Source organism: Pieris brassicae, chromosome 11 (genome assembly GCF_905147105.1).
Source record: "Pieris brassicae chromosome 11, ilPieBrab1.1, whole genome shotgun sequence".
Classification (NCBI taxonomy): domain Eukaryota; kingdom Metazoa; phylum Arthropoda; class Insecta; order Lepidoptera; family Pieridae; genus Pieris; species Pieris brassicae.
Genome location: NC_059675.1, coordinates 12,771,604 through 12,796,952, shown reverse-complemented (window position 1 = coordinate 12,796,952; position 25,349 = coordinate 12,771,604). Strand labels below are relative to the sequence as shown.

General features: G+C 33.7%; 1 protein-coding gene across 4 annotated transcripts in view; it reads left to right on the top strand.

Moving 5' to 3' along the window:
• LOC123716434 (hypoxia-inducible factor 1-alpha) overlaps positions 1 to 25,349 on the top strand; it is an 84,138-nt gene that overhangs the window by 8,062 nt on the left and 50,727 nt on the right. For all 4 annotated transcript variants that reach the window (XM_045672181.1, XM_045672182.1, XM_045672185.1 and 1 more), the window contains exon 2: positions 16,469 to 16,656. In XM_045672181.1, the coding sequence (XP_045528137.1) occupies positions 16,469 to 16,656 (188 nt within the window). The remainder of the gene's footprint in view (positions 1 to 16,468; positions 16,657 to 25,349) is intronic.

Here is a 25,349-nt window from a genome sequence, read left to right as displayed (position 1 = left end):
TGTATAGCAATGTTATTTATTAACACTTCGTTACACTACAATATACAAAAAAAATTGAACATAATTAAATCAAAAGGAGGGCAACTGGCGGCCTTATCGCTTTTGAGCGATCTCTTCCAGGCAACCACTGTGAGTAAAGAAAAAATAAATAAAAATGTATTAAATAAGATAGGCAAGTAGTGCAAAATACATGTAATACACAGTTATTAAAACAAAAACTACACAGGAATAAAATATTAAAGATACATAAAAGAGTAAAAAGACACATAAATCACGATAACTTAAGATAAGTCTCACATCAGTTAGTAGTTAGTAAGAAAGTTAGGGATACGATGTGGACAGGTAATGTTTGTACAGAAGAAATTTAAAGGATGATAGAGAAGGAGCTAAGCGAATAGGGACGGGAAGTGAATTCCATAGCCTAACTCCAGAGACCTTAAAGGAATCGCCAAGAAAGTTAGGTATGAGATGGGATTTCAAGGGTATATTTTTAATATTATTTATTTGGTGTATACAAAAATAATAAATAAGTGGTTGCCTGGAAGAGATCGCTTGCAAGCGTTGAGGCAGCCAGTTGCCCTCCTTTTTATTTAATTATTTTATTGTACTATATTACTGAAACGAAGTGTTAATAAAAATACCTACTTACTTGCATTACAAATACTGCTGTAATCATAATTTACATTTATATTACAGATTACTTTTATTAATCTTAGACAATATTGTTTACACGAATACTATTACGTATGTGTATATCCTTTCTATAACATATTTTCCCATTTTAATATGTGTGTTTGAGACCAATAATAAAATATAAAAAAAAAACATACAATGTAATACATTTTTGACGTTAGGATGTCAAACTCTAGAGTGTGGATATTCAAGAGAATTCAAATCAAAGCTTTCCATAAAAGTTCGTTCGTTTTTCGCAAACTTATCTTGGCTTGCGGCTTTTAAATGATTATTAGTATTGATTTCTTGTTTGAGATACAATTGTAGATAGATCCATTTGCTGGGTGCAAATGGATCCTAGAAAGTTCAGCACAACCTGATACCTTTACGATAATTTGTAAAGTTTAATTCATGTATTCTATTGGAACAATGAACCATTGTTTTGCTTTTATTTACAATAATACATACACTATCGTTACAGAACTAAGCCTACGATAATGTGGAAAAAAGTGTGCGCCACAATAAACTATTCAAGCATATGCATCGATAGCGTCGAATATTCATTATTCCGCTTCTTAATAAGCCCTTACAAATATCGTTGACTATGTATCCATTAATTACGTCATGTTTTTTTTAACATTTTTTTGTCCTTCCCCCGTGGTGATACGTGGTGAGGCTCAAGACAAACCCGCCACCAAAAATCACGTGTATTTTTAATACCTACAAAGAATATAAAAAATTTATAATATTAGTTTTAGGTATAAAGTATAATCCTATTCTAGAAAATTAAGGACCAAGATAAAAATGTCTAGACGGTAAGGTTGCAGGTTGTTTTTGACTGGTGTAAAAATAATATTTAAGGAATGGTGTAATCATGCGAAAAACCTATAGTATTCGTTCGTTGCCTGGCAACCGCGAATCAAGGTACAAGCCGCTTTTCGGCTAAGAAATCGCGCGTTTGACGAAAAAATACGTATATGTGATATCTTAGTACCTTCCTTGTAATATTTCGTATTTTTTGCCGCGCCCCTCCCCCACCCCCTTTGAACCTCACGTGATAAATGGACAGCGCCTTAGAGGAAGTTACAGCGTACTGGTTTTGTTTTGAACCAGGCTCGCGAGCCTTCCAGTACGGAACTAGCCTTACTGTTTGCTAATGCGTGCCATGAATACTCGATAAATTACGGCGTCAGTCAACCAGTGTTCTGTATAATTAATTTACCATTAAACCTATTTACTGTAATTATGAAGATTTAACGATTTTATAATAGCAATGCGAGCAAATGTTAACGATTGAGGAAAATCAATATCAGTGGAACGAGTTTGTTTATATAGTAGTTTGAGTTGTGTTAGCCTAGTGTCTTCAGGGTGCTACTCTCAACCCGTCACATTTTTCGAAATTACGAAATTACAGTCACATTTTTCTGTTACGCGCCATCTTTTTCTCGTCCCTACCACGGTTGATTCGAAGAGATTCGATGCCATTAATAACAAAAATATATAATAACGATAACAATGATAGTAATAATTCTATTACAATTAAAGAAATTCTGTAATAATCGTAGTAGTAATAAGGTAAAATCGAAATAATTGTATTATTTATATTCATGTTTATGATAATAAAAGCTTTTGGTTCAACTTTATCTAATTTAACTTAACCAATTTCTGTAAAGTTGCATATAGTAGATCATTTTTCGAAAAATAAGGTCATAAAAAAGTTTCACTTCTTACGTGTATATGTATACTAGTACACAATATTTAAATAAGATATAAATTATGCTGCATTTTTTAGCAAATGGAAATTGTTTTTATCGTACGAATTCAGGGTGGCAAACTCATTTACATTCATGAAATTAATGCACGCTTTACGAAAATATTAAAATACGTGAAATTGTTGGTAAAACTAATGTCACGAAATTAATTTCATGCCACTAATTTCGTAATGTAATTCCGGCCTGACGGACTTAAAATTAATGAGCTACTTTGTAAAAAAAATTGTTTATATAACTGAAGCTAGTAGTCAGTCCTTTACTCTAATAAATTAGTACTCATAGGGAATTTAATTTCTTTGCTACACAGTTTTTTTATTTAATTTTTAAAACGGGTTTGTTATACAAAACATACAAAAATAACAAGAAAAATTGCAGTATTAGCGCCTTTAACAAATTCAAAACGGCATTAAAAATACATGTCAGAGTGAATCTACTAGACTGAAATTTGGACGTGTATCTCGCTATATACATAATGTTTCTCATGTAAATGATATAAAAATTTTCTAATGAGAAAATAAAGTTCTTGGAACATAAACAATAAAAAATGATTTTACTCGCTTTAACAGGCTTTACTTAATACAAAAAAAAAAATCATAAGCTAAAAAACAATACGTTGTTGAAAAAGATAGCTTTACGAAGCTGAGTAAGAGTGAAAACAATTTGGGGGAATATTTATTGCGTTTCATCTACCATAATTCTAATCTACATAACAGATAATTGAATGGTTGAGCGCGGCTTTTATTCGGACTGGGATTTTACCCAACTCATTCACTATCTACCATATATAATTGTTTTCATCGATAAAATATAGACATTTGATTCTATAAATGCGTAATATAAGTATGTACATTTTGCTAACGTAACTCTACATATAGGTATTTGACCTACAATTAGAATATTTTTTTGCTATTATTGCGTAATGTCACCGACATGAAACAACTACACGTGTTCGTAAAACAAACATTAATGTAATAATATTTTACGAAAATCTATATAGAATTGGGAATCTTAATAAAATGTGGCAACATTTTTAACTCTTGAAATTGTCTTGTCTAATAATGTTGCGTTGCTGTGTTGGCCTAGTGACTATAGCGATGGAAAACATCGTGAGAAAACCGGCATTCCATAGATAAACTGGGCCAGTCAAAGAAGACTTATCGCCTACTTGCCCATTAGAAAAAATAAATGAATACACACAGAAATCACGTTTTTTTCCAAATAATTATATTTCCTTGATGGATTAATATTAAATGGATAATGTCTTCAACTTTTGACGCCAAGACGTGAGCAGGTAGTATAAACTCTATATGATGTAAGATCTGCGAACAACGGACGTTGTGGTCTACGTAACAGATCCTCAATTGGAAGACGGGAACGCGATTATTTTAGCAATCACGACCAATTGTCGGGCTCACATAGGTAGTTATCGCACGTCATCACTGTTATCACGTAGACAAAAACTGCAAGTTATTTTTGTGGAATGAAAACATCTATAAACATTGTACAACGTCGTAAATTGTCTATCGTATTAAGATGAGTACTAAACAGTAGTGTTACATATAGATGCAATTGTTTGAGGTGTCACTTAGGGTCGCCTTTCGCATTTATGTCGCCTCTTCTTCAGTCGCGCTCTTCATTTCTGAAGTTCTTCCCCTGTCTTCGGGAAGCCTCTGCGACTGTGGTGGTAAGACCTGTCATGATCGACCTGTCGTCACAGATTTATAACTCTTTTTCTGTCTTTCTCTAAGATTTAGTTTAAGCTGGTTTTTGTTTACCCGTGTAATATTCTGGTGTAATGTCGGGTAATATTCGTTTATTGTAGTCTATTTACAAAAAACATAATGAAAAACTTAAAGTCCTCAGGAATCTTATGTGTAAACGAATAAAATTTGTTTGGTAGATTTTGTATTTTTTTTTTAATTTGTAATTAACCTTTTCGTGAAATTTTAGTAAGATTGTAATAACATTTTTCAAACTTTTAGAGTTTTTTATGCGGTCATGTACCTACGCAATATACTTTATAATTTGCTTAAATTTGTTTTATTTATTTATTTATTTATTGTTGTATAAGTGTTCTTAATATAAAGGTAGTTGATGTGGTGGAAACACAAACTGTGCACAGTTTTTCTATCCACCAGGACGTCGAACATAATTAAATCATTAACACACATATATATATACTAAGGCCAGTGACATATAAACTGTAAATTTATAACAATCAAACCATTCAAACGATTTAAAATTGCACGTAAAACGTCATAAACACATCTAAACACTGACGCGCATAGATAGCCGATGCAAGAAACCTGTTCTTGTCGAGAATTCTCATTCACATACAGGATGAGTTCCTATATTCGAATATATATATATATATTTTAATGACGTATATGGCATAATTTATGTTATGCATAATTTATAATTGTTTGACTTATGTAGTATTTTTTTAATTTAAATTTAATATTGTTTCTTGTTATATTCGTAAGAAGTGTAGCTGGTATCGAGTTTATTAAATTTGGAATAATGTAATCTAATGTTTTTTTCCCATATAAATTATTGTATTTGGGTAATAGAAATTCGTTTTTTAATTTTCTACGTGTTGAGTAGTGATAGTGAGTTTTAATTGTTTTGAGGTAATTTTCTGTAAAGTAGTTTTCATTTAATAATCCTAGTTGTACTTTCTCGTGTATAGGTATAATTTTGAAAAATGCAAATAGCTTTCTGTAGTCCGCTTTATATTGTGATTTTAATTTTAAGGGAGCAATTGTTTTTAAAATACGTATTTGTATTGCAAATATTTGATTTAGATAAGTTTTGCATGTTCTCCCATAGCTTGTAAGTCCATATGTTATAATGGATTCGGCTAGTGCTTTGTATAATAGTAGCAGAGTTTTAAGTGGTATTTTATTTTTTATTAAAGTGAATTTGGCAAGTATCGCTCTTAGCCTATCACAGACAGAATTAATGTGCATTTTCCAGGACATTCGGTCATCTATTGTAAGCCCCAGGTACTTATGGTTATGAACTAATTCTAAGGCGTTGCAGTTGCAGCTATTGGGGTACAAGTTATAAGAATGTGCACATGTGTGGTTGTGTAAGATTAAGATGATTATGCTTTCACATAATGAAATAACGCTAATTTATCTCTTTATAAACAATACTCCTTATATAAATAGTCTTAAACATTTGCTTGCCTGTTGGAATTAGCTGCCTTATCTCTTATCAGGATATCGGACCTAGCATCGTAGGTGAGGCCGAAGTTTGTAATTTTCTCCCGCGACATCTTCCGATAGCTGTCTGGCTTAGTAACAATTAATGTTAATTGAACAACAATTGTCTAATTTATCTCAACGATAAAGTCTAGAACGTAGACTTCATTGGCGTAATGCATTAAAATTGTCTAAATTAGGCTTGCATAAAGTCGATTTCTAAAATTTAGAAGGGATTATACTTAAAATTAACAGTAACATCTGAAGTACTGGAGAGAGTGTATTAAGCTATAAATCGTGGTTTATTTTCGTGAAAAATGTATAATACATGACAGTTAAAGCACAGGTATCTGTACAATACTGTATACATGCGTGTAAAGTGTCAACTTCAGTAATAAATCAATACATCAGATTTTGTTTTGATTGCTTTTTATTCAATGATGGAGCTACGTTCATTGAGTCATACGTTTCCGAGTCTCGCTATTAGGCATCGGTGTGAAACCGCACTGGGAGCTGGACTTCTAATCTTGTATTTTTTTATTCCTAGTTATTCCTAGTTGTCGTTGTGTAGTAAGATGTGTCTCGGCGATCATTTAGCTAGATACTTCCGCACGCACTCCACCACGCTCTTTGCTGATAACCGAGTTACATTACCTAACATTGTCCTACACATTAAACAATATACCTAATAGACAATGAGACAGTCTCGTGTTGTCTGTTGAAATCGTTCCATAGACTGCACAATAGGACTCACATTGTCCAACCCAAAGCCTTCTTTTGAGTCTTGTGTGTAAATCTACTCTACTAAAACCTACCGTTATCAGATAACAGTATAATTATTCTAGCCAGTAAAGCAATGAGTCTCTTATCTAGTTTATTCTCCAACGGCGCTACCGCTGATAATCATGCGGAGCTAATTCTTCCTCAAATAAAATTCAGTAAAACAAATCTGTATTACGTACGTCAAATAACGAAATTTGGATAACATATTTATTCAATAAATAAATTATTGCTGTAACAAAATAAAAATGTGTTTATTCATTTTAACAGAGATTTTTTTTTTTCTTTTTTCAATTACAATTTAGATTTTTTGCGACGCGTAACAACAGTGACAAGAGAGTGTGTGGGTGCATGTGAGTTAGTAGAACTGTTTAACATAGGTGTGTAAACACAACTAGAAGTATTCATTAAGGCAATTAGTCGATCGGCGTTTTGTTTCAAGTCGTAACTTGTACGAAATTTAATTTATCAATACAGCTGAAGAGACGGTATTGCATGTGCTCACTGACTGTCCAATGTATGGCTACAAGTATAATACTGAACAAATTCAAAGAACATACCAGAGGGAAACTTCCAATAAGTAGTTTTAAACAAAAGCTTAAGAGACACCTTTCTAACTTTTTTTGGTAACAAGTAATACTTCTACTATATAAGTCTACTTAATAATCATAGGAAAATTATTAGCTAAAGAAAAAATTAATATATGTATATATAACGATATAATTAATTAATTATATAGTTAATTTAAAAAAATACACGTTAGGCTTAATCGTAATGTTCCATTATGTAATAAGACACATGTATTTAAAAAAATGGAAAAAACCTTAAACTATTTATAAATCGTAGATCCAGTTTCTGAAAATCATCACGTGTATCTCAAGACTTAAGATGTCGAGATAAGTGTTACTGCTCTCTGATTAGCAGTTGATGCTTTAAAACTTGTCATTGTACATACGATGATTGGGATATACTTTATTATAAACTGGCAAGAGGAGTGAAAAAGTATTAAACTGGTGCTCGAGGCACAGCAAACGACTAAGATAAAGACAACTTAGAAGGTGGAAGGACCAAATTACAGAAATAGCAGGTGGCGGGATTTGGAGGAGGTCTTTGCCAAAATAATGCACATAGAAAAAGCGTAAAAGAAGAATGAAATAGAAACGTGTTTAAATGTAAAAGTATCTGAATTAAAAGGCTATTTTATTTTTGTTATTATACACTAGATGACCCGGTGCATTTCGTATCACCGTATTTGAATTAAAAATTTTAAAAATCACATCGGACCATACAGCTATGAAATTTCTTCGATAATTATATAAAAGTCATCAAATATTTACTAGCTAGGAACAGTTTTTTTGTAAGTTTATTTTTATTGATTTTTTATGTTTACCTTACGTCAACTGCCAAAAATATTAATATTTATTTTAGCCAAATTGGTCCAGCTATCGGTCTAGAGTTTAATACAAATAACTTTTATATCTATATATATATACTCCTATTTCCTTTGGTCACTGCATCCATTTGTTATTGTCAGAGGAACGTTCTTATGTAAGAAAAAATTAAGAAAATAGCTCGGAAATAAAAAAAGAAAAAAATACCTAACCACCATATTAAGTTATCATTAAAAGTAATGCTTCGATCGGAGTTATTATATTGATAAAATACATATAAAATAATTACAGTCGCTAATTGTTTGTGGCATAATCTTAAAATAATCTTTTTCACATGGCCCATGACATGTGGTTCCCTGGTTGGTGGTCTGAATACCAACAAAACTATTTATATACGCGCCATAAAAACAAACAAAGAATGTTGTATATTATAAAGCATTTTTATTCGAAATCAATATTCATAGTTAAGACAGGACAACGTGTGTCGGGACAAGTCATGGTGATCCCAAGTAAAACTCTATATTGTGTTTTTTACCTATGTCGTTCGTATAGCCATTGAGGACTTCTCTTGAAAGCACAATGCTATGCAAAATCTGGTTCCCTTAGTTGGTAATTAATTTCACGTAATGTGAAATAAAATTTGTATTATTAATTATCTACTGAAAGTAAGAATACACATTGGTCATGATTTTATAATGATTGTTTATTTTTGTATTTAAAGACGCAGTCAAACCAGTTCTTTTAAATTTTGGACTTTGAACATGAAAAACAAAACACGTTATGATTTCTAATATGGGATAATACTTAGATGTATTTAGAATATTCTTTGATAAAATTAAGTTAGGTTTTATAATATCTTTGAATTACCTGTTAAATAAAACTAAATAGAATTAATACATATATTTCGACGTTTACACATACATATTTAAATAAAATATACGATCTATTTTAAATTTAATTTGAACAATGTTTTGGTTTTCGATTCGATTTCCTTCTTGATTTAACTTCGACTGTATTCTAGTCTATAATCCAATCGCTTATTAATTCCGAGTAATTACATTTGCCATGCCATGCTAAAAGGGAATGTAAAGGTGTACTACACAGGGACAAAACATTTTTTTCTCTCTTGTAAATACTGTATTTGTTGTACAATTGTTATATTGAGGTTTTGTTTAAATAATAAAACATAACATTATTTATTTATCAATAATAAAACGTACACATCACAAATACGAGATATGTTACAAAAAAATCTTCTTATCATAGATAAGTTTAGATTTTTTTATAAAAGTAACACAACTAAAATAATCAGAAAATAATAAGCTAGAAAACACTCGACAACTCTTGACACTCCTTAATTTTTTTCCGGTCTGAAAAATTCACGATAAATTTAATAAAATCTAAATGGTAATTGGTCCCATCGGTAATTTGAAGTTGAAGGTTTAGTATCGCAGTCGCCATCATGCGATAATTTGATGTATGGGTTTCCCTACTCTATATACTTGGAAGGGTTTATCATGCACACACCTGTCAATTGTATACATACATGAGATATGGGTAAAAAATTCATGTTAATGTTCGATGTCATCATGACAATGATAGACTGAAGCTTAGTGAAAAAGAGATTACGGATGTCTTTTCGAAATATAAAATGGTGAATAATTGAATTATTGTACTTAATGGTACATAATATATATATATATATATATAAATAATAAACCACGAATTTTCTTCTTATTTAGGTACTTGCGTCCCCCCTGCCCCTAAATAGTTATTCTGTACTCTTGGTAATTTAAAACTATCTCTGGTTTAGAGGAGAGTCGACTGTATATACACGAAGCTATTACAAAAACAACTTTACTAATATTATAAAGAAATCTTTATCATCGAACTACAGACGTAATTTCCTCATTGGCAGTTTCGTTGATTTCTTTGAAAATTGAAAAAAAAAACCTCAGCTACCGTTCAGCCAATTAAAAACCCGCCGCCAACAAGTTTTTACGTCACGCTGCTCGCCGTAATTGGTGATGTTGAATGTAATTACGGCAAGAGATTCAAATGTTTTTTCCTCAATCTATCGCGTTCGCACGCGTTATCATATGTTTATTCCCGAAACTGTATGCGTTTATCCTTAAGACAATTATGTTATGGCTATAAAATCCCATATAAAAACAAAGTTAGTTCATAGCGATCAATTATTGGAGTATCTCCGAACCAATTCAAAAGCGTACAAATTTTTTTAGGGCTTCGCATTTGCGAGCCATCTGCCACTATCACATCATGTGTCCAGCATCGAGTGTCCATTGCGGTATCACTTAACAACAGATGAGCCTCCTGTTCTATAAAAAAACTTCGCAGGCTTCTTCAGGCTGAGGATTTGGCGAACCCAGGAGCGGGTACCGGACAGCCAGCATCATTCTGGATCGTTTCTTTCCAAGCCAAATGCCATCGAAACCAGTACTTGTAAAAGAAAACAAGCATATGAGTTCTTCTACAATAAAAACTTGTGAGATAAACACAAAAACATGTGTTAGCTTTTAATATTTTTTTAATTAAATTCTAAACCATTTTTATGAAACATATTTTTAAGAATCTTGCTAAAAGTGCGCAAGTGCAATAGTTACTCATTTGACTCGTTTGGTTGTTTACGAGTTGTTACGAATTGACTCGAACATCTCCCTGAACTGGGATGATCGAGTCGGAGTAGGGAGGAGATTATAAAAGAGGTTGTGACACATGCGCGCGGGCAATTCCTTTGTACAAGTTTGAAGACGTAAAATCATTGGAGTGTTTAATTTCCTACCCTAAGAACTAGGTCAACTAGCCCTTACACTTGTAATACCAAGTCGGTTAATTTAGTCTTAAGTTAATTCGTAATTAGTTAACCTACAATATCTTATAGTAACCATATCAATATTACAAATATTGGCCTGGGCATGGCATGAGCAAAAAAGCTTTTTAATATTATCTTAGCTTCCAAGTTCGAGAAAAGAATAAATAGTACCTGCGGCCGTGTCGCTTTTTTGCTCGACTTGACGAGCGCACCGCCGTGCCCCAGATTTAGAAGCATAATTTTTTTCTGACGGTCACAAGTGTACATCAAGTTATCTACATGAATAAATGATATTTTGATTTTGATAAGCATACATTATTTACTGACATTTGTGTGTAACAACGTTATGAGTTCTCACAAAATATTTCTCTTTTCAAATAGTATCACCTTAAATATGTTTTAAGGAAATTTCTAAAAATATGACTATGTTTTGTCTTAGTTATACCAGTGTTGGTTTTATTCAGAGTCCAACCCTACGACTGTGCGTGCGCGAATATTCTTTCTATGCGCGCAATTAACACTATGGTGAACATAAACATCGTGAAGACATGTGTCAAACTCAACAATCGATGTCATTTGTCAGTCAAAAGGCTGTTCGCTTGCTGATAATATAAAAATGATCAAAGAAACGGATACAATCTGTAGCGCCACTGGATTGTCGTGTAGTTTATGGACGTCATTAAGTTTTGTATATGTCGCAGCCAACTAGCTTTACAAGCCGTTCAAATGACAGCCTAGCCTTTTAACTAAATAGCATGCTATTGGGACGATAGAGGGGCAATGCGGAGAAATAAAAAGCGATGAGACATTTGACATAAAAAAAAATTCTTCAAAAATTACATAGATTGAGTCAACCACAGCTACATTCAGATTATTATTCTTCCATTGTACTTGTTGTTTTTCATTAAAATTTGGAAAACATCAAAGGGAGCGTTCAAGTATTACGTCACGCAATTTTTGGAGATTCTCCCCCCCCGCCCCCATGAAACGCGCCGTAACGTAAATCTGTAAACAATAGTGAAACGTTTCGTGACCAACCCCTGACTCTTTATACCTAGAACGTACCATAATGTAGTGTAAAGTACTGGAAAGTAGAAAATAATATTAACAATAACGCGTAATTAATATCCGCCCCGCATCGTAACGGAAGGAAGAATTTTACAAGAGGAAAAATTCGTTGCGTAATGCTTGAACGCCCCCAAAGTTGTGGTTTGCCGACGCCATATTGACAGTTTAGTTTAACTAAACATAACAGTCAACGGGGTTGGCACAGTAATGCAACGTCACCGATCGAATAGTTAAACGCTATTTAGTTAAAACGCTAGGCTGTTATTTGAGCGAATTTGAGCTAGTTGGCTGCGACATATATATTGTAATCTAAGCACGTCTTGTGGTTGTTGTGCGTCAATTGTAACATTATACCCATTGCAAAGAATAAATTAAATTACGTAGGCAGACTCTTTTAATCATATTCATTTATCAAAATGTATTGTAACAGAACGGTCAGCAAACATTATAAGCACAGTCGAATTTAATGTCATACCGCTTCGTGTAAGACAATGGTTGCCTTGGTAATGAGTACATGATTTTTAGAAAGACTACATATGTTGTGTTTAATAATTATTTAAAAAAAAGAAGTTTAGTATGCTTTTCAACAATCATGGTTTATTTATAATGAAAACAGGAGGGACAAACAGGCAAGACGCATGATGTCAAGCCATGAACATTCACTTAATTAGAAGGCTCGCATTCGAAGGTGTGCCGGCCTTTCAAGAGTTGTTACCTTACTGGCGGACCCGACAGACGTTGTCCAGTCTCAAGTATGAATATTGATTTCGAATTGGTATAACTAAAAATGCTTTATGACATACAACATTCTTTGTTTGTTTTTCAGGCGGGTATAGAAATAGTTTTGTTGGTCTTCCGACATGGAAACAGGCGACATCAAAACATAGATTTTCAAGATTATTAATTATTTTAAGTAAGTTTTAGGTATAAAGTGTTACTGGGGTTGGTCACGAAACTTTTTACTATTGGGTACAGAAACGTTACGGCGCATTTCATGACAGGGGGGGGGGGGTCAAAATCTCCGAAAATTGCGTGAAGTAATACTTGAACACTACCTATTCACTGAAAAAAAAAATTGCTATCGTAACAAAAGTCATGATTACTTAATGTGTGTGTGTTAAGTATTCTTAAATTTTCTAATTTTCTGCGCTTTTTTCTTAATTTTTCCTTTCATAAGAACCTTCTGACAATAACAAACAAAAAAATAATTAGCGAAATCGGTCCAGCCGTTCACACGTGAAGCCGTGACCGAGGGAATAAGGGATTCATTAGTATATTTATATATTAATTTATACATGTATATAAATTTTCTTGAAGGAGTGCAATGATTGACGAGTTATGTGAATAATGTAACACAAGCTACAATTATTATGTTTTCTAAACGTGAAGGTGTTCAATAATTCATAAGGTGCTAATTAGACTTTATATAGGCATATAGCGAGGTTTAGAAGTCGAATCAAACGCAGACGAAGTCTTCCCAACTTCTAATATAATCGGTACACAGTCCAACTATAATCCATTAATAGATTCTTTTGTTGACGCACTTTGTTAATAACCATTTAGGCCAATGATAACATTATCGACTAATGGGAAGTTGATGGATCAGGTTTCTGTTGCACTGCTTAGTGTTAAATGACGTTTGGTAGAGGTGTCTTGTGTTGAGGATACTCCTGTAGGCTATGTAACCGTGAATATATTGTATAATAATTTTCTGATTATTCGTTTTCAATTATAATTGCGTTTGTGTTTCCGCAAAGTGTTTGTTGTGTTCCAAATTTAAAATGTGTATTCCGGGCGCGCCCGAGGCGGTTGATAAGGGATATAAGTTGTGTTCTGTCACTAAAAGGTACATAGTTTTAGAGTTATTAAAAAAAAACACTTGATTAAAAAATCGCGTTTTAAGTTATTTCAACTATTTCCTCCATACGTTAATGTTTTGTCATGCTTGAGTTAAAATAGCTACTTTAAAAACGTTACAAAATATTTTTAAAATTAACTTTATGTTATATTTAGATTTTTTAATATATCCTTATTAAGGCATACTTTTCACTATAGTAGTCTTTGGTATATATGGTAAGACGACAGATGAATCAACATTGAACTTTTAAGACTTTTATACGCAAAGTATGACACTACACAGAATACTACAAAAGAAAAAAATCTTTATGGACGTGCATTCTGGTCACAACTCCGATTTTTAGTTAGGGTACATGGATAGGAACGTCCAAAAAGATAGATGATGTAATATATACCTACTCGTATATGTAACTAGCGTTTCGTCATAATATGATTTTTTAGCCTACCATTTTAGTAGCTAACATATGGAACACTTTCCTATGCTACCCTATTTTTCGAGATAAAAACTGGGTTTTTTAGTTTCCTCATAGTTCAAGGAATACATTTTAAAATAATACTCGATTCGGTCCAGCAATTGTAGTATGTACTTAATACGTAAGTGAATAAATACGTTTTAATTATAATATGACAACAATTATAGATTACTGTGCAACCATGGCCCCTTACGTGTAGAATAAACATAAGTACTTAATTTTTACAATAACGAAAATATTTTATTTTTATTATTTAATTACAAATACCTAAAAACGATCAAGGTTTGTCAAGAAATGAAACCGATTCGAATATAAATTAATAATGAACAAAGAGTAATATAACATTGAAAGACTTAATCGAGTTTAAACCAATTTTTCCTTGACATCACATGATTTCATAGTTATATCAGATGCACTTAATGATGCAATTAGGTTAAATATACATTAGGATCATTCTAGAAAATCTTATTTTCCATTAGGTATTAAGGACAAAGGCACTGCATTCTTTATAATATTTATTATTTCCCATCGTCGTCTTTATAAGTGTACATCTAACTTGGGTGACTGTAACTGTGAAACCTTATCAACGTAACTCACGTTGATAAGGTTTCGTTAGATGTTTAAAGTTAGTGGTTGAATATATATATATATATATATATATATATGTATATTCAGTGGCGCTACAAAATTTCTGTATCTGATTCATGATCATTTATCAATTTAATAGACAAGGAGGTGACCAAGCTCCTTGGCCTGACACACTTTTTGGCCTCACGATGTTTTCCTTCACTGTTCGAGTGAATGTGAAATTCGCACATAGAAAGAAAGTCCATTGGTTGGCACAGCCGGGGCTCGAACTTACGACCTCAGTGATAAGAGTCGCCCGCTGAGGCCAATACTGCTCAAATATATATGTATATTTATTATATATCAAAATGCAATACGTTTTTGACATACAGAAATCATATTTGGCCTATAATAAGTGTGTTTCTTTTTGTACAACTATTTTTAATGAAACGTTACAAAGAAAAGTGGATGTTAGATTTTCTTTAATATATAAATATCTACGAATACCATGTAATAACAATTTATTTGATATTATCGCACGGTATCAGAATTATCATATAAAAGTGAAATCATATTTTATTTACATCAATTTGTTTCATATGTAAATACCTACTTGGTTTATATTGGCAAGCAGTGTTGGCCAAGTGGCTTTAGCGTGCGACTCTCATTCCTGAGGTCGTAGGTTCGAGGCCCGGCTGTGCACCAATGTACTTTTTATCTATGTGTGCATTTAACATTCGCTCAGAAACCGACTTGCGTCAGACCCAAAAAATCGAAGGCGTGCGTCAGAAACAGAAGGTTGATCTTGCCTATTACCTCATGAACCGGATACAGAAATTTGAGGCCCAGACCTAAAAAGGTTGTAGCCCCACCCAAGTTTAAATAGTTAAAACAATTTCACCGCGGATGTTTTGTCTTAGTATGATTTGTGTACTTAGCCTACTTTTTAGTAGCTACCAACATATGGAACACTTTGCTGTGCTACCCCATAAAGACTGTTCGCATTTCCGGAATAAAACTTATATTTTCTCAATTTTTCATTGCGTAAAACACTTGCTCTAAGTTGAAGGAATATAAAGTGCTTAGAAACATTGTTTGAGATTCATTTTTATTTATATAGATAAAGCTTATATTATTATTGTTGGAAAAATTCAAGTCTCGTATGGTATAGAGCTGTTTGAGAAGTAGCTGACTAAGTAGAAAAAAATAATGAAAGAATGGATCGTTATTTCAACCTTGCTAGATAACCGATTGAAAAATGATTTTATGATAAAGTTTTTATCTGATATCAATTGGAGAAAATGGCTGATCTCCGTCTGCGCGTTATTGCCTACAAATTTAGCTTTTAATAACTTAGTTTAGTTTTAAATTGTATACAGTCTGACATCTATGTTACGAATGTTTTCATTAAATATTGTTTACTACATTAATCCCCTTTAACGCGTTTTCATATTACGCGATTTAAGTCCTCATACAACGCGGTATTACCCTCCTATAACGTGTAGATTTCTCAAGTTAAATTTCAGTTGTGTGAAATTTATAATGACTTTTCACGTCCATAATTCGTGGGTACCTTTGCACCTGTTTCAATTGTTATTTAATGTTAAATTATTAAGGATTAAATTCCTAGGTTTTTTAATTGTTAAAAAAAAAGACAGTTTTACAAGAATACTCCCGCAACGTGATTTCCAATAACGCGGACCGAGTCTTCTGTAACAGGGGTCACGATGCTAGTTGGATCTTTTAATAAAAAACGGATTATTACGCTGGGATATGTCGCAGAGCAGTTTCGTGGCGTATGATAAATGTAAGATTTCTCTAGGTTCAATGGTTCAAATTATTCTTTCAGGAATAATGAAAAGAGGAAGGAGAAATCTCGGGTTGCGGCTCGGTGTCGGCGCACCAAGGAGATGCAGATATTTAACGAGCTGACTGCAGCCCTACCTGCCAAGAAGGAGGAGGTGGAACAGCTTGACAAGGCATCCGTGATGCGACTGGCCATCTCCTACCTTCGTGTGCGTGATGTTGTGTCTATGCGTAAGTTTCTTGTTAAATTATTATTTTTGTAAATAAATGAAAAAAATCTCATCGACTCCATTTTCCACAATCGTGTGAAAATTGCAGGTTTAGGGACGGAAAATAAGATTTCCATCCAATCATTTAATCTTTCACGAACCTGATGATTTATGTTCTCTGTGTCATAATTAATTATAGGCAGGTACTTATATACATGTTAATCGTAAATCATTTATTATAATGCGCTGTCAGTACAGATAATTATCGGATGCGCATAATCACGACTTTTATTCACAATTCGATTAAACATCGTTTGTCGTCGTATTAATTCAAAATTTCATTCGCATTACCTCAATGGCTCAATGGCTTTTAAAAAAGAGCATAATCCAAAGGCCGGCAACGCACCCACTAAAGTGTGTCGATTGGCTGCGATGACTGCCCTTTATAGGAATCTTGTAGGCAATTATTTTTTTTTCTACTATAAAGTTCACAAAAAGAGTGCGACTGTACATGAATTATAATCTAGCCTATACAATAATTATGGCTAATAAGTAATATTATGTTGACTCAATTTAATGAATTAAACTAATTAATGTTCATTAACAGTCTTAATGTTCTATAAAGTTTTCAGTAGTCATTTATATTCAGTACAGTTTATTAACTCAAAGGGTTTAGTTCTCTTTAGGCGTCTCATTCCTGTTGTGTCAAGCAATTTGATTGCCTCGGCAGGTACATGGCTATGTAGCTCGTTTAAGTAAGCTAAGTCAACCCGTTTCGCCTTATTTAGGACTTTAATTAATCCACATTAAGATCTTTGTAAATAGTTTAATATACAATGCATTGACAATTTCCCGAAGAACCTTGTTCTGAAACCTTCACTGTCAAGAACAACTTGTAGCTCTTGCTGGTTTTCAAGATGCCCATTTGCGTTCCAGGCCATAATTTTTGGGGCTTTGATTTTCTGATTTGGTGATTACGTCAACTGAAATTATTCACACGTATTACCCACACATTGTCTAAGCTTCTAAACGAAATGCATTGTGGATTCGTACATGTACTATTATTTTTGAGAGCTTGGTTACTTTTGCTGACAAGAGGGGGGGGGGGGGAAGATAAATTGCAGCAAATCTGCTAACGTACCTAATACTTGAACGTCCCCAGATTTGGAATGAAAATTCTTATTATTATAAAGCTTTGATATGAACGGCTAAGTGGATAGAAAAAGGTAAGTTCAAATAACGTAGCAACAAAGCAAAAGATAAAAATAATTTGATAAAAATAATTTAATCATAACATATCCTTTTATATTCGCGAAAGTGTTATCATTTTTAAAATATTTTTTTTAAACTTATCATTCTTAAACGTATCTGTTAGGTGTTGATAACCATACAACATATGTTGAAAAAATGATTTTGAATCACATTTGTCACTAGAGAACTTTACAATATTTAACTGTCAACTTGAGTTACTATTAAGATTAAAAAGTAATTAAGTTATACCTATGTTGTTTTGGCCTTTACGATAATTAAACAAATAAAACCAACGGGAGTGATTACCCAGATGTTGACAGATCATAGTGGATGTTGCCTGTCCTTGTAGCAATACAGCTGAAGTGCTGCCGAGCGTCAGCGGGAGGTGCGTGGCGATGGCCGAAGGGGTTGTGCTCGGCGGCGGCGAGGCGGGGGTGCGGGGGCAAGACGCGAGGAGCGTTTGCCCAACAGTATCCCCCTGCGCCGTCGCTGAGCCCATATGCAGTCATATTCGCCTGAGTTCCCTGGGTTGAATGCCTAGTGCGACCCCCGGGGGACTCAATGCGGTGCCAGACGTCATTCATTCAGAATGAATGTGTCCGGCATAGCAGGCGATATGGAGGGCTCAGGAGGAAATTTTAGTGGGTCGGGTTTCTCCCCTCTGATAAGCAGAGGGATAAGAGTTAACCATCCCCACAGTCCCCGCGATAGCGACTGCATGCGCTCGCGGGCCTGCAGCTGTGCATTTTTACCTCCTTCATAAAAAAAAAAAAAAAAAAAAAATACAGCTGAAGTGACGGTGTTACATGTACTGACGGATTGTCCAATGTATGGATACGACAGTTAAAACTAAAGTTGGGACGTGTAACTCGCTCGTATATACATAATATTAAGTTTCTCACCTAAATAAAATATAATTTTGTAATGAGACATAAAGTTCTTTATATTATATTATAAATTATGTGCGACAATCTGTTATGAAGTATCTCTCTGGAATTTTCTGGAAATGTTATACGAAAAGTTGTTAAAATAAATAGGTAGTAGTTCATCATCCGGCTTGCCAATACAATTTACTTAAGTTGTAAATATATGTAAGTCATATAATCCGACGACAACATAGTCGGGAAATTAGTTAGAAAATATATATACAAATAATTAGGAAATTTATTTAATGATAAATGATCGGTGTGGAGGAGTGGCAACACAGTTTCGATCCCAGGCTGTGCACCAATGGACTTTCTATCTATGTGCACATTTAAAATTCACTCGGACGGTGAAAGAAAACATTGTGAGGAAACCGGCTTGCCTTAGACCCAAAAAGTCGACGGCGTGTGTCAGGCACGGGAGACTGATCACCTACTTGCGTATTACATTGACAAATGATCGTGAAACAGATACATAAATCTGAGGCCCAGACCTAAAAAGGTTGTAGCGCCACTGATTATTATCGTTATTTATTTTATGTTAAAAACGTAATATTCAATGTGTATAGGACTTTCATGTCATATGAAGTATTAGTATTATTCGGGAGGTGTAAACAGTTTTTAATTTCCATTTCAGTTTTCCACTGATAAATTTATTGGAAAATGTGTCATATTGTTCGGTTAACATCCGGCAAAGTTGTGATTCGGAAAGAGTTAAAATATTTATTGATCCAACTTCTCGTTGTTAACGTAAAAAAAATTCGCTACCAGTTGTAAAATCAAGCGTGTAGGGGAATAACTGAAACTTTCCGCTATTATTTTCTTATTACCAATTATTTTCCAAGATATAAGCTCCAACTTAAACCCTGCTCCACGTGAACAGCATGAAATATTATATTAAAAACTAGCAGACCCGGCAGAAGTCTTCTTGCATGATGTTTCAATTGGGATATTAAACAAAGTATGGAAGTAGCGACTGCAGCGCCATCTGCCGGGCTGATTTGTGAATCTGAACAATCCAGGGCGGCGACCCTTTACGTATACAAAAAATATTCAAATCGGTCCAGCCGTTTAAGAGGAGTCCAGTGACATATGCGTAGTGACATGACGTATAGTAGAATTATTTTATTGGACAAACATGATATAAGATATGACACATGATTGTTTGGGGTGATCCATCCTGCCTCGTTGCAGCACCGTACGAGCCGTATTCATTCTAAATTTTACCAACATCACCTTGATGGCTGGAAAACTTCCACAGGCCGTTTCACAAGGCATTTTTCTTTTGCGAACCAGCGAACTGTGGAATCGACTCCTGGCGGGGATTTTCTTTGAGAGATACGACCTCCAACTCTTCAAAATTCGAGCGTACTCCATCCTCAAAGGCCGGCATTGCACCCACTAAAAATGGGTGTCTATGGGCTGCGATGACTGCCCCTTTTGGGCGTTCCACAGGCTCGTTTGCCCCCCTTTTATGTTAAAAAAAATGACATTCATACAAAAATATAAAAGCAGTGCCGTCCCTATAGCATGTGAATACGTTATATATATATTTATGTATGCAATCCTATCTTTTAAGTTAGATCAAACTTCACACGGTGTACAAATTTGATTGAAATCGGTTACTACCAAACCCAGTTACTACCAGGTAATGTATATTAAGTTAACTGAATGTTTAGCCTCTATGCATGGTGCAAAAGCTCTTTGACTTAATTCATCTCAATTATCTAAGCCCGCACAAATCTTTTCCATTTTAATTGAATCGAATACTCATAAATATCGTCAAATTATTGCAAGCTATTGATTAAAAGACTACCGAGTATTAACAATATTTTAATTGACAAGACTTCCAACACATATTTTTTTAATACATGCGAACCGCAGTTTCCTGCAAAAGTTTGACACGCGTCATTTCTATATTTGCATGTATTCGACCACAATTCGTCATTGTTAGCATTTAAATTATCAAATTATTATGCAGCGAACATACAGGGATTTGGTTCTTGGTTTTTCCAAAGAGCAACATTTTTTTAAATCTCTGTTAGGCTCCTCCTTTTTTCGCATAGTTGAAATGAATTTATTCTTAATGCGTTTAAATTCTGAGTGTGGTTTATGTATAATATATAATATAGCGGTGATTAGGGAATGCATTCCCGACTCGAGATCGTTAATTCGAGATCCCGCGGGATTAGAGATATCAATCCGGCGGGATCCCGAAATTTTCGGGATCTCGTATAGTTTAAAAAAATAATTCACGTGACTGAATACGATGAAAACTGCATGTTTGTGATAGTGAGGTTAATTAAAATAAAATATTATTTATCCTTTAATATTACGAACTAAACAACTAACAATTTTAATTACATGAACATAATCAAAACAAAAGTAGGTATAGCTCAAGGAGATTAAAATTGGTGATTTTGAAAGTAGCTTCTAAAAAAAGGAGTATCTTCTGAAGTGTCTCAAGAGTGCTATCTGCTAACCGGCATCTAATGTCCATTGCAATGTACCCTATGTATTGTTCAATGTCGCGTGAAGCGTCCCGAGCGGATGTGTGTAGAATCGCTGACCATTGCAGCCCAATCCCGTCAATCTCGAACGGGATCTCGTCATATTATGCTTCGGGATTGATCCCGAAAAATTACACGAGATCTCGCGAGATCGGGATTGCATTCCCTAGCGGTGATATTGTATATTTTTGCGGTACAAAAACTTAACATCTTAGTTGGAACCGCTACATATAAGTTACGGTAAATTTTAAGTCCTTTTCCAGCTATAGCGATGGTAGATATAGGTAGGTTGCTAGGTAGGTAGACGGGAATACACTAAACGTATTACAATTTTATAAGACGGTGTTCTTGAAGCCTTTTTAAATTGTCAGCTGGCTCGAATCTAGCATGAAAATCTATAAAATATGCACTTATTCATAACTAAAGTTACACTGTCATCAAGACACAGGTCTTCATCGCGATGTGACGACATCGTGAAGAAGGAAAACATCACGAAGAGATAGTTACGCCCTACACCAACGGCGAATGGCAGACACAGAGGCAACTAATTGTTAGAAAATCACAATAAATATCACAAAGCAGATACAGAAATCTGAGCCCATTATCATCTGAGCAGCAGACCTTAAAGGTTGCATTAGTTGCCATTGGGTTGTATGGGGACATGTCTAGAATTTAGTATACAAATACATGAAAGAAAAGACCGTACAGTAACGGTTTTCGAGACTTTTATACATAGCTTTCCTCATTTATATGAATTGTATTATTCATTTTAGTATTTGCACAATCATTCCGCTTATTAAGTGGATCTCGGTATTCCCTCAAACAAAATATTATTTACCTTGTGGTTCATAAATCATACAAACTTACTCTAAACGTACTCTTTTAGATATCGGATACAGTTATTTTTCATTTAAAAAATAGTGTATAATAATTGTCGTAACTGTATAAATAAATATGAATTACTTGTCTTGTTTGACATCACTCTAATTAGATACTGAGCGCTATCCTTGTGCACTATAATGTCTGACTTTTCTTAATAATATTTCTACACCTAGATCTATATACCTATAAAAACATATATACATATTAGTCAAAAAGTACATAGATATTTAACAAACTGTAAAAAAAAACAAAACAAAACATGGACTATTTATTATTAAAATAAGTTTTTTATCACTTACAAACATATTTTTGATATATGTACCTATGTAAATGAAACTGAATCGCAAAATATGCTGATAAGCACAGAAGTCGAAAACAGCTGCAACAATACAGGTACTTTTTTTCTTATTCCTCGAACTCTGAATAAAGTTTTTCAGTTTTAAAATAGAAAATGCACGGGAATACCTGATAACAAGTTTTTGTTTCAAGCTAATTAAACATATTAAAATACCTTTTGTGTACTTCTATACTAATCTATATATTTGGTCCTTACATATGAAATTGGCGTTTTGTCGTACTGGCACTTTGACCTCAAATACCTCCTCTTTGGTTAGGAATTTCAAATTCAAATTTGTACAGCTATTTACTCATGTATTTGTGCTTCGATGACCGTCATTCATTTGTTTTTTCTTCTGTTTTTTTTTCTGTTTGCGTCACTCATTTTACAAAATGGAAAACTTAAAGTATCGCATTATTTACGAGTACGAGTTCCGCCGTGGCACATGTGCTGCGGAAACGACTCGAAGGGTGAATGATGTGTATGGCAGTCATGTTACAAAAAAAAAACACAGTTCGTTTTTGGTTCCAACGTTTTCGTTCTGGAAATTTCGACCTGCAGAACAAGCCCCGTGGACGGCCTGAGACCCAAGTTGATAATGAAGTATTGAAGGCTATTGTGGAAGCGGATCCATCGCAAACCACGTCCGAGTAAGCTGCAGGCTGCGGTGTTAGTGATAAAACTGTTTTAATTCACTTGAAGCAAATTGGGAAGATTAAAAAGCTTGAAAGGTGGGTACCTCACGAATTGACTGAAGCAAACCGGCAAACGCGCGTCGACTGCTGCGTTACATTACTGAACCGGCACAATAATGAAGGTATTTTAAACCGAATCATTACCTGTGTTGAACAATGGATTCTTTACGATAATCGGAAGCGCTCAACGCAACGGTTGGATCCTGGCCAGCCAGCCAAATCCTGCCCCAAGCGAAAATGAACTTCAAAAAAAGTTACTTGTAAGCGTTTGGTGGACCAGTGCCGGTATTGTTCATTGCAGTTTTCTCAAATCCGGCCAGACTATTACGGCTGACGTCTATTGTCAGCAATTGCAAACCATGATGGAAAAGCTAGCGGCTAAACAACCTAGGCTGCTCAATAGCTCCACGCCACTGCTACTTCACGACAACGCTAGACCACACACTGCACAACAGACGGCTACCAAATTAGAAGAGCTTCAATTGGAATGTCTAAGTCATTCTCCGTACTCCCCGGACCTTGCTCCAACAGATTACCATTTTTTTCGAAATTTGGACAACTTCTTGCAAGGGAAAAAAATTAACTGTGATGGGGCAGTCCAAATCGCCTTCACAGATTTTATTGATTCCCGTCCGACTGCTTTTTTTAGTAAAGGGACCAATGAACTACCTATGAGATGGCAAAAGTGCATAGAAAACAATGGTTCATACTTTGATTAATTAACTATATTATATTTAAAAATATTCGATTTTTTGTTCCTCCCATATAAAACTCCAATTTCATATGTAAGGACCTAATATATAAAATTCTCGTGTCACAGTTTTCGTTGCCATACTCCTCCGAAACGTGTTGACCGATTTTGATGAAATTTTTTGTGTTTATCTATGAGAATCGGCCAACATCTATTTTTCATCCCCCTAAATGTTAGGGGTAGTCCACCCCTAAATTTTACTTTTTAGACAAAATTTTTAATTTCTATTTTTTTATGATACAACATACAAAAATACATACGGGTTGTATGACGACCAACCCCTATTTTTAATTATAGTAGAAATTTTTATTGAACTTTAAAAATGTTTCCTATATAAATAATTTACATGGCAAGACGACGTTTGCCGGGTCAGCTAGTATTATATAAAAGGAAACATTTGTGGTTTTCGTATATATGTTTGTTATTTACACAAAAACGACTGGATCGATTTCAAAAATGATTTCACCACTAGAATGCTGCAGCTTCAATCACTGACATAGGCTCAAATTATTTCATAACCTACTTGAAATCAATATTTTTTCAATACCTATTGAGTATTTTTATATTTACTTACTGTTGGACATTCTATATAAATTTGTTATGAATTTGAAAAATGTGTTAGATATATATTCGTTGTAAAGTAAAATCTGTGTATAATCTAAAAGGAAGTAATTAATAGGATTTTTTAGGATTCACGTTAAAATTGCCTTTATGAAATCAGCAAAAAAATATTATATGTTACTCTTAATTAGATAATCTTTTGTTATATTTATTGTAACAAGGTAGCATCCTACTATAATGAGATTGTAGAGAGTAGAGAGTGTATAATGAGATTATTAAATAATGAATTATCAATAGGGATTCAAGTCGGCTACAGCCCTAGGTTTGGCCTCAGATAACTGTATCAGTTTCTTAATAATTGAAGTGAAACTTGATCGTTGTTGGAAAAACATTACCGTCACATTTTTGGGTTACGCGTCACATTTTTCCGTTACATGTAATCTTTTTCTTGTCCCTACCACGGTTAATTCGAAGAGATTCGAAGCCATTTATAACAAAAATATATAATAACGATGACAATGATAGTAATCTATTACAATTAATGGAATTCGGTAATAATGTTAGTAGTAATAAGGTTATATGAAATAATTGTATTATTTGTATCCATGTCAATGATAATAAAAGCCTTTTGTTATACTTTATCTAATTTTATTTTATTTATTACTTTATATTATTTAATCTATTTCTGTATAATTACATATGGTAATTAGTTGCATATTATCATTTTGTTAAAAATAAGGTCATATAGAATTTTCACTTCTTACGTGTGTACACTAGTACACGCACACATTTTTTATACTTAATA